The sequence below is a fragment of the Mus pahari genome, chromosome 2, assembly GCF_900095145.1.
Source record: "Mus pahari chromosome 2, PAHARI_EIJ_v1.1, whole genome shotgun sequence".
NCBI lineage: Eukaryota > Metazoa > Chordata > Mammalia > Rodentia > Muridae > Mus > Mus pahari.
In genome coordinates, this window is record NC_034591.1 from 27,587,657 (window position 1) to 27,598,826 (window position 11,170).

Below are 11,170 nucleotides of genomic sequence, written 5' to 3' on the forward strand. Positions count from 1 at the left end.
GGGCGGGGGGAGGGTATAGGGAACTTTCAGGATAGCATTTGAAATGTAAATAAAGAAAATATCTAATAAAAAATGGGGGGGAAAAAAACGAATTGGTTGCTTCTAGCCTGGCTGAAATGAATAAAGTAGAAGCAACTTGGCTGTTAGTCACAATTCCATAGAACGACTACTAAACACAGAGATAACATAGCACAAACTGCCAGTTGCCATGTAAGAGCAGAAAAGAGAGCCACGAGGAAAAGGAGCACCTGCAGTTATTTTATCCATTAGTTCTGATGTTTTACAAATGCTTGACATAAAAACAGTAACAGCAATCATTATTCTACTGACTAAAAGGTTCTTCCACAGCTCTGCGCATGTGAGAACAAATAACCACATATCTCAGTGGTAATAGTTACTAACACTGGGGACTTAGTTCAGTGGTAGAGCTCGGATCCCCGCACTGGAAGGGAAAAGAAGACAGAATAAAAACTGGCATTAATTAAGGGCTTACAATATACTTGCCTCTCCAAGTAGGTGAAAAAAACACTGTCTACTAACCAAAATGTCCTTTGGATGAGTGTACTATTATTATCATTATTGTACTGGCAGAGAGCTAAGAAAGAAAGATTTTAAAAACTGCCCCAGGATACCTAACTTATGAGTGCGTTAGCCAAGACATAGGTTGAAGCTTGCATGAGCTAAGACTTAGGTTGAACCTACAACCTGTATGCTATACCTTAGTGCCACCTTCATGACTTTTCTTTAGAAATTTCTCTTTCTTGCTTACTAAGACAGACAGAGGTTTTGAATTGTCGGTCTTACTGAAAAATGGCAAGCGGTCCCTGAAGAACTGGGAACGGGCTTTAAAAGATTCTCCTAAACCTCTAATTAGTCTTATCAAGTGCAGTTCAACATAAACCTAATAAGCATCTCAGTTCGTACTTAAATTAAAAAAAAAGAATGGCCGTGGATCTGGCTTGGTGTGTGTCAAGTTCTTGAGTGGAGAGTTTTGTAGGAGTGTGTGTCTTGCTCCAGTTCCTTGCATTCCCGTGAGAAAAATCCATTTGGTCTGTATAGCTGCCACAGACTGCCCCCACCCACGCCCACTTAGTAGAGGCTTGTGTAGATACCAAGTGGAAATACTTCTTAGTTTTAAAACTTGTGTCCTGAGGCTGGAAAGAAGTCTAAGCAGTTCTGAGCACTTGTTGCTCTTCCAGCGGACTTGAGTTGGATTCTCGGCACCTACATAGCAGCTCACAGCCATCTGTAACTCCACTTACAGAAGATCCAGAACCTTCTTTTGGCCTCTGTGGGCACCAGGCACACAAGTGGTGCATAGGCATACATGCGTGCAAAACACCCATACGAATAAAATAAAAATAAGCAAATCCTTGTAAAAAAAAAAAAAAAAAAAGAGAGAGCGATTAAAAAATAAAAATTGCCTCCTGCTAAGCAAGGCATGTTTGAGTTCCGTATGTGTGTTTAGTTTTGTCTTGATTATATTTATGCAAACTAGGTTATAGAAAAAAACAGCATAAAGTGGTGAAGTAGAAAGAAAGGTGTTTACAGCCAAGGTACCTGGATCAAACCTTGGCTCTGCCACTCTTCAGCTCCACGATCAATAATGACTAACTTGGCTGACTTACCTGCTTTTGGCTCCAGTTTCCTCATCTGGCAAGCAGAGATAATACCTACCTCATGAGTTTGTTTTTTAATGTAAGACTCAAAGGGGCCTGTATGGAACAACTTGGCACGAAATAAGCACTGTGGAAATGTGTGCCAAATTATTATTTGTTGTCTTGCCTTACAGTACCGGGTCTGTAACTGTGCCCTACACATGATGTTATGGCCTTGTGTGCCCCAGTTTCCTGAGCTCAGTTTTGCCATAGCCCATAGCTTTGAAATCAAAAGATGCAAACAGGATTTTTTTTTTCTTCTAACTGTTTTGGAGAGCCATCGGTAAGGCGATTACCATGCCCAGTTTCAGGCATCCAGGAGGTAAGTAAGGATCCAGGAGGGACTGAGAACAAGAAAAAGATTCAATGTCTTAACAGTTGCATCCATAGAAGGCATTGGGGTTACCTTTTTTTTTTTTTTCTGAGAAGCTCTAAACAGATTCCATAGGAGAGATTTCACATCTAAACCTCTACTTAAAACATCTTATTTTAAAAATATCAAAGCAGTGAATGCCTTTATCACTGGTAAAGCCAGGGATGAAATAAGCCAGGATCTACTGAAACACATTCTGTTTCCTTTTGCAAGACATCTTAAAACATGCCCAGTGATATACAGCCTCCAAGTTCTTGGTAGGCCTTGGCAGGGATTCACCACTGCCATGCCACCCCCAAGCCCAATCTCCAAACCCTCTTCCTGGCCAAACCGAGTACCTCCTTCTTAATTTCCAAGCAAAAAACACCCCTCAGTTTTAACTGCTCCCCATGCTTATGGAATTGATTAAAGCCATACTAAAAGTCAAAAAGAAGCTTAAAAGAACATTTCCTGTTACCACAACACCCTGTGACTTGTTCTCCATTAATGGCATTTCTGCAAATTAGCACATAATGGGTTAAAAGCATGTTTATGTTAGCATCAAACTATCTGGCTCCCCCCCCCCCTTTAAGCAAGACAGTATTTTGCAGACCTTTAAAAGAACTGTAGCAGATCTAATTGTGGCGCCATTCACAGGACTGTGGAGTAGGGCTGTGTCAGCACTTCCTGCGGGAACCCTGCCTCTAGGGGACTCAGTACTCAGCCATAAAAATTTGCTCTGGGCTAAAACTTGACATACAGCTCCAAACCAAGGAACACATTTTTGGGAAATCTATCTATCTCTCCACCCCTCCCTCCTTCCCTCTTTTCATCTTTGCCTTCTCCTTCCCTTCCTTCCCTCTTCTCCTTTTCCCTCTTCTTTCTCTTCCTCCTCCTTCTGTTTCTTCTTCATGAAGAAAAATATAGTAAGACATGGAAAATTCATTATTCACTAGGTTTTTATTTGTTTGATTTTTTTACATAGTTCTCCATCTGATGCCTTGAGGATAAAGGAAGTAGCTCTGGTTTACTATTTTGTCATGTGCACTTTCTTGCACAAAGAATATACAACGTTGCAGGTTAGCTTTTTAACTTTGCATCAAAACTCTGGGACTCTCCAAATGTCCTTGTCAGGTTAAGGAATTCGGAGCAGGAGGATTGGAGCTCTCAGTCCCGTAAATTCAAACGAAGCTGTAAGCCTCAAGTTAGCTTCAGAGATGAATGTCTGTCTGGGTTAGTTTCATTGGTTCCCTGCTGCTGTTTATGAACTGATTGTACTGTAAAATTTCCATTAGGGCCACTTGCCCCAAATTCATCTCATGTTTTCACTGGCTGCATGGGATGCTTATTTTTATCTTTTAGATAGTCTTGCAAAACATCTTTTAAACACCGTGTTTTTATATTCCAATGTAATGCTGGATTGTAAAAACAAGGCAAGCCAAGCCATTTATAAAGTAGGTATTTTACAAATAAATCTAGACTTAAAATGAGATTAAGGGACTAGGGAGGTGACTTAGTTAATAAATTCTGTGTGGTGCACACTTGACCTGAGTTTGTGTTCCCAACACCCATGTGCAAAGCCAGATGGAGCAGCCCCTTGCCAATAATTCAGGCATTGGAAAGGCAAAGAAAGGTAGACTCAGGAGCTAGATGGCCTTTCCTAAACAACTGATGAAGTTAAGATTTCCTGACTCAAAAATGGAAAGTGGTTAAGAAAGACACCTGATATTGAGTTCTGGCCTGCACACGCACACACACACACACACACACACACACAATGAATTTTAAATATTCAGTATAAGTTGTGAGCTTCATTATGGACACTTTGTCTTTGTAGAGGCAAATGTTCTAAGAAGCCTAGAAACAAGAGAAAGAGGATATAGCAAGTGGAACAATTAAAAAAGAAGCTAAATACATATTTGTAAAAAAAAAAAAAAAAGTCAAGAACAAGAAAAAGAAAGAAAACAGAGACAGTGGAATAGAACCGTCTTAAAGGGTGCGTGAAAAATGTAAGACTTCATACATAAGACTAAGGGAAATTAACACTATACAATTAAGTAATAAAAAGCAGATCCTGAATAAAATTTATACTAGATGTTAATTTTGCATGTCACAAGCTCATATAAATTCATGAGTGTGATTCATCTCTTTCATAGATGTTATTCAGGCTAACTGTAACTGAATACATTTATAGATTAGCTTGTTCTTTGGATACTATATAAGTCATATGTATGGAGTATACTTTTCACACAGATTCTTCTTTTCAAAGGACATTTTTAATTGCATAAAGAATTGTGAGCCATCATCTCCTGAAAGGAATTCTTTATGTTTTATGTTATGATGCTAAATAAAATATTATATAATCCATATCCACGTTTTGCTCTGATGTGGCTTTTGATGATAAATTAATTCTACCTTTTTTACAGCTACCCGAACATATTTTAATATATATATATGTGTGTGTATGTGTATGTATATGTACATGCATATTATATAGATATATACAACTCATTGGACTTAAGAGACAGGAAGAAGCAGCAGGAAGATTCTCCAAGGGGAACTTGGGAGTGTATCTGGGGAAAAGAGACTGCTGACTGGATTTTTTTCATCTCCATATTTAAAGCATAAAGAACTCCATTAACTAACACTTGATGCTTCTGTCCAAGAGGTTTTACTTCTTGGTTCCTCTTTTAACTAGGTACTCCATTAGTCCCTTATTTGTATTGTAACAACACCAATTTAAATATTTTTTAAGCATTGAGAGTTTAGTTTTAATCAAAAGTAGGTATGATTGTATTTAATTTGTAAGTTGAATATTGTTTATGGCTTTTTGAAAGCACTCATCTGCACATGCATGTTATTATTTTGTGCAAACAAATCATGTCATTTGATCCCTGTTAGACATCAAAGCTGAACATAAAGTGTATCCTTTGTTTTGGTCCAGTAGCAATTTGATTTGGGGCCAAACATTGCATTGTTAAGGATGCTGTCTGGAGAGGCGGCTGGTTCGCCTACCTGGACTCAAGCCTCTGCAAGGTCACTTTGATCAGCCAATTTATGTTCCTCCCAAAGAAGAGGTTGTATGTCCTGAAAGCTGAGATCAAAGTGACAATAAGCTGTAGGGAAGAAAAAAAATTACGGAAAATTACACAGATAGTATTTTTTATTCAAGGTAATAGACTTGTAAGAGGAGATACAGGGTGAAATAGATGTGGTTCAAAAAGATAAACAGAGAGTAGATTTTTGTGTGTTTTTTTTTCTTGTATTGAGAGGAAAAGGCAGGAGGGTAAAGAATGAAAGCCCCTGCTACTTTGTTTAATCCCAAGCACATCTTGAGTCACCGATGAACGGTAACCAAGCCCAAATCTTTTTAAAAGACATTTTGCTTGGCTCATACCAGCTTTGTTTGGTAAGGGTAACTCATTTATTGACAATATTTACCAAACCAATTGAACCTAGAATTTTATGGCTTTGGTCTTTGTTTCACCTGGTTGCATTTAGTAGCTTCACTGTACTCATCAAAGAGATAATTCAAACTTCATGAGGAGGCTAGGAAAATACACTGATACATTGCTTCTTAATCACTTATTCTTGATGCTTATCTATTTGGGGGGTGTATATACTTCTTATTTTTGAACTGAACTACTGCTCAGAGTTTAAGCTCAAATTAGCAAGAGTTGGAGCTAGTCAGTGGCTGGCAAAATGGTGGTTTGATAGCATTCTCCTCATTATCAATGGCCTCTACCAAATCCCATTCTGAATTCTGAATCGAGACATCACCACCTTCCTCATTTTGCAGACTAGCATCTGGGCAAGACTACAGAGTTGAGCTTGAAGGGAATTTTGGAAAGCCTCAATACACCCAGCAATTTTAGGGCTCTAGCACCTTCGAGATCTAGGAACTGTTTCTGATTCTGTTCAGGACTGCCAGAGGTGATGATCGGCTTGTGTTCACAGGTCTTCTGCTGTAGTTGATAAATCACATTTTGCCATATTGTTAACCGGACAGCATTTCCGAAGCATGAATCAGCTCCATCAGAATCAGTCTCATGATTTTTTTTTTTTTTACTATTTTGTTTTACTGTTATGAATGGAATCTTGAGTCTTTACAAACTCTCAGTGGCAGGGTCTGAGGCAAGGAAGGGGGAAGCCCAAAGGGAATAGGAGAATCCCCTGCTTTGATTCTACAGAAGGCTTTCTTCATCCTTCAGATTCCCTAGAACAATGCCCTGAAATGTCATTAATCAATTTGAATAAAACTTCTATAAGATGTTATGTAGCAGGTGACTGTCTCTAAAAGATTCCTCATATCATGTGGCCAGGGAGAACCTGGTCCTGATTGTAGATATGCTCCGGAGTCTTGTGAAGCTCAGAGGAAAGCTAGTCCATCCAGGACACTAACTACGACCTTAATTGGTTACTTTCCTGTGGGCTAAATGCCCAGTGTTTTCTTTAAAAGTGATGGTTCAACTGTCCCCTGGATGTCTCTTCAGGGTTTCTAGAGATCATAAAGTTTCAGCTGAAAACGTCTGCCCATAGACCTTTCCCAGTCTGGGACAGTTCCTAAGCTCTTCCCTCGAGTTTTATGCAAAAAAAAAGGTTGCTGAAGAAATTGCTTATAGAATTTGCTTATAGACTTTGAGGTCAGCTGTCTTGTAGGCACCATGGAACAAACCCTGAAAGTTATTTCATGTCCCATTCTGATTTTGGATCTTCAAATTCAACCAGATAGAATTAAAATAAAATCACCCCTCTAAGTAATAAAAGAAACTGTGGGAGGTTTCAGAGAAGCCCTGTGTGACTTCGGACCAGGAAGGACCTAGCTTCCCTAACGACATCAGCTTCCCTGGTAGCCATCCCAGGTCAAGTGGAATCACCCAGGAAATAGCAGAGAACACATCTGCACATTTCGCAGATAGACTCTAATGAGTAAGATATTATTTTACTCATTAAGATATCTTAATGAGTAAGATGCATTTTTCTGCCTGAGTTAAGTTTTTTCCCACTTCATTTTGAAAGCAAATAGCATTTAGAACTGATATCTTAAAACATGCCTATCTATTTTTTTAGTTATAATAATTTTTACTTCTTCAAAATAGCAAGTATGTGAGACATGAGATCTTGTAGGAGGGAATAGCTACAAATGCCTTTGGCATGCGTTTGAGAATGGTTTATAATCCTAATTAACAATGGTTTGCTTTCCTGTGTGTTCTCTCTCCCTGGATAAGCAAGCTCTTTGAAGGGGAGGATTTCTGTGGGACAGTTTTAAATGGTCCCCTTTCCTTCTTAACAATCTGTCTTGCATAAAAAAGCCCCTCCAAGAGAGTTGACGGAGGAAGAAAAACAGCAGATCCTGCACTCAGAAGAATTCCTCATCTTCTTTGACCGGACAATCCGAGTGATTGAACGAGCTCTAGCGGAGGACTCTGACATCTTTTTTGACTACAGCGGTCGAGAGCTGGAGGAGAAAGATGGGTTCGTTGCTTATATCCACTTTGAAAGACGTAGTGTGATGAATTGTGGCTTCTATTTTCTTGTTGTGCTTTTGTAGGACGTGGGGTCCCTCTGAGCGCCCTAAACTGGTCCTGTACTAGACTCACGTGATGGTCGTCTAGGCTCAGCTTCTCCAGTGCTTAATCTGGATGCTAGTTCAGCTTAACTCACTGATTTTTAAATACATTTATGAATTTGCTAGGCAAACCCTAAGTCTAGCAAATGAGAGGAAGATGGAATTCCAGGACTGATCTTACCATACATCTTTGACTGTGGGCTTTGGTTATAACTTCTGGCTTAGCATTTCCCTGTAATTATCATGTACTCCTATGATATTGTTAGGAACTTGCCATCAGCAGTGCAGTCCAGAAGATGGAGACAAACAGAGTTGCATATACGGTCCTTAGAGAAAATGTCCTGTGGGGCTGGGGGAGATCTGGAGTAGTTCTGCTGGATTGATTCTTGCTGACTAAGCAGACAGGAACCTGGAGAAAATAAACAAGAGCTAGACTGGGTAACAAGAGCCGTAAGAAACAATCTGGAATGTGCATCTTCTTTTTAGTCCTATAAGGTTGTGTATGTGTTACATGTGCATATTATAGGAAACACATATGGCAAAGAGATTTTTACAGATAAAACAAACAATATCTATTCAAAGAAACTGAGGAAGAGGGAGTTCACATAACTTTCTCCGTGACTGTGATGTAATTGTTAAAAAGGACAGGAGCTGCCAGCCATCACCATGGGATATCGGGTACCACTTTGGAAGACTCTTAAGAAACAGACATAGTTGGACTGTTCCTATAGATTTCTTTTGTCTGGGAACAATTTATGAAGGTAGGGTAACCTGCTTTTTGCATCAAATTTGATTTTTTTTTAAAGCTATGCCTAAAATTCAAATTCAAATGCATTCTTAAAAGGCAAAATGATACGGTTATGTAGCAGAGGCATGGTAATTATTTAATTTCATGCAGTGTTCTGAAAACAGTCTCAACAGTTTGGCATAGTTAAACCGTGAGGAGGAGATAAACAGTCTAAATTTGCATGTTCTGCCAATAATTGACTTCTTTTAAAAAGGCCATTTCTAGTGGCTCGGTTGATTGCAATAGTCTCCCTTCCTACCTGAGTACACGGCCCACTATGGGTGCTGCTTTTCCAACAGGACTGAGTTGCAATCGTCTTACCTGTCGTGCTAGCGCTGCCCTAGGATTAATGGGGGTCTCGAAGCCAAGGGGTGGACATGGAAACCTTGCTATGTAAGCTCACCAGAACTTAGTCTCTGAAGTCAGGCTACTCATTCTGAATAAGTGCTACTGAGGTGTGTTGTACTGACGCCATGTAGTGGAATAAAGTGAATGGAGGGAGGGTGACTTCGGACAGTCTCCTGGGCTGAATGAGAGCGAAGCAGTTTAGACAGATTCCTTTGCAGATCCAGTAGCTGCTGGCACAGAGCTGGCATTACTCAATTTAAGCACACAAGCCCTTGAAGGAACTGAATGACCAGTGCAGAGTTCTTCAAAGGCAGTGCCAAGGTCAGTTGAACATTAGCCAAATATACACTGGCCAACTTGCAGTCTGCCCTCCGAGACCCAGTGCTCCTTTGGTCAATGACTGACTCAGTTAATGTCTGGACCACTCTTGTGATTCCCCAGCCCTCCACCACACCTGTCTCATGGCAGAAATGATCACCTACTGTCTCTCAAGGAGGCAACCACTAAGGCAAATCGCAATTCACAGATAGAAACATGGATATCATTTGGAGTCTAATAGTACAGAAATTTCTGATAGCAAGAAACTCCCTTCATCCTATGCTTCTTTAAGAGCAGGGAGATTTAAATGTTTCTATTTAGTTTTAGTGTGTGTATAGTGTGGGTACTCAAGGAGAAGTGAGAGGCAAACCTTGGGAGTCAGGTACTCCTTCTACCAGAGGATCAGGGAACCGAACTTGATATATTCAGACCCGCCCAAGTATTTTTATAAGCTGAAGCAAATTTGATATTTTACAGCAGGCTCAGAACAAACACTGAAAGCCTTTCTGAGCCGGTAGAAAGAGCCTTTCGTAAAGGAGACTCTTTAATTTATTTACTCATGATCATGTGCTACTGCCTAGACACAACCCTGTCCTGGAGCCTCACTTTTACCTCTGTTGCTTAACCTACCCTAGGGATGTGCAGGCTGGAGCCAACCTGTCTTTCAACCGTCAGTTCTACGATGAACATTGGTCTAAGCACCGGGTGGTCACATGTATGGACTGGTCTCTCCAGGTAAGAGTGCTGGCAGGAAAAACTTGACTTGTGTTTTTGTGACATTTATATGGAAAAAAAAGATATCTGTTCTTCTATTTTAGATATATTTATTAATCTAGGACTCTGACCACTGGTTGTTGTTCACATTTTTCAAAAGTTTGGGGGCTAATTATCCATTCAGATATTGGTACGTATTAATTAATACACTCCTGGAAACAAACAAGCAGCTATCATTCTGTGCCAGGAAGCTCTTCTAAGCATAGTCAGTGTTGGTTTCCTACTACCCAACTTGATGAATGAGCAACCTGTTGACTATACATGAGTGACTATGCCCAGCACTAAGCAGTTAAGTAATGTGCAGAAGCACACAGTTAAGTTGTGGTGAAGCAGAATTCGAATGCATGTGGTCTGAATTGTGAGCCCACACATTTTTTTTTAATCTGTAAAACTTACACTGTAGCAACTGCCCTGAAAGCATCAGATTATTTCATCATCAAGAGTATTATATAAAGCAGTCACTATCAAGATTTGCATGCTGTAGCTGAAGAAACCGAGGCTCTGTAGATGCTTAGTAACTCACTAACCTTTACTCACTCAGGGTACAGGATCACTGATCCCAAACATTGCAGTGCCCCACTGCATTGGTTTTAACTCCTTCCCCCCCCCCCAAAAAAAAAAAAAACTGCTTACGAAGCTGAAACAGAAGTGCTTGAGGGTGATGAATGATCCAGATAGACAGCAAGTATTGTTTCAGAGTGGAGTGTATGAGGGCATCACTCTCTGGTCGCATCTCAGAAGACTGAGCTAGGCAAAGAAGGAGAAGGTGATGTAGGCAGATAAGCCAGTGCTGATATAACAAGAGTCTCATTTAATGTCCTTGGGAACTGGGGGAGAGTATATAACTGTATGGTCGCCAGCTACCAACTCGGTGGGGGTTCTCTGCTCTTGCACCCTCTTTGGCATCCAGAGCACAGAGAGTATGACCGTATTAACACAAACTTGCCCAGTCTCTGCAGTGTGGGGGTGGTCTGTGAGCCTGCCCCGGTATTCACAGAAATCAGATTCAAGCCCTAGCAAACACTTAGCCTGGAGTGTTCACTCATTCATGGTCTGGAAATCATGCTGGAGCTTTAGCTGACATATACCCCAACAAAGGCAATTGCCAGTGGTTCCCAAGTCAGATGCTAACACTCCCTGAAGAGACCGTTAGGTACCTCCATGTGTGTTTGCATGGGGTTGTTTCCACAAAAGTTCCTCCCCGTGTGACAGTTGTGTCAAAGGAAGTGTTTCTCTGTCCTTTCTCTCCCTTTCCCTCCCTCCCCCTTTCTCTCTCTTTCTCTCTCTGTCTGTCTCTGCATCTCTGTCTGTATCTCTCTCTCTCTCTCCTCTCTCTCTCTCTCTCTCTCTCTCTCTCTCTCTCT

The 11,170-nt window shown here is 40.5% G+C and overlaps 1 protein-coding gene across 7 annotated transcripts in view; it reads left to right on the top strand.

Annotated features, from left to right (window-relative positions):
• Dync1i1 (dynein cytoplasmic 1 intermediate chain 1) overlaps positions 1-11,170 on the top strand; it is a 302,449-nt gene that overhangs the window by 176,272 nt on the left and 115,007 nt on the right. For all 7 annotated transcript variants that reach the window (XM_021191724.1, XM_021191723.1, XM_021191726.1 and 4 more), the window contains 2 exons: positions 7,323-7,485; positions 9,668-9,767. In XM_021191724.1, the coding sequence (XP_021047383.1) occupies positions 7,323-7,485; positions 9,668-9,767 (263 nt within the window). The remainder of the gene's footprint in view (positions 1-7,322; positions 7,486-9,667; positions 9,768-11,170) is intronic.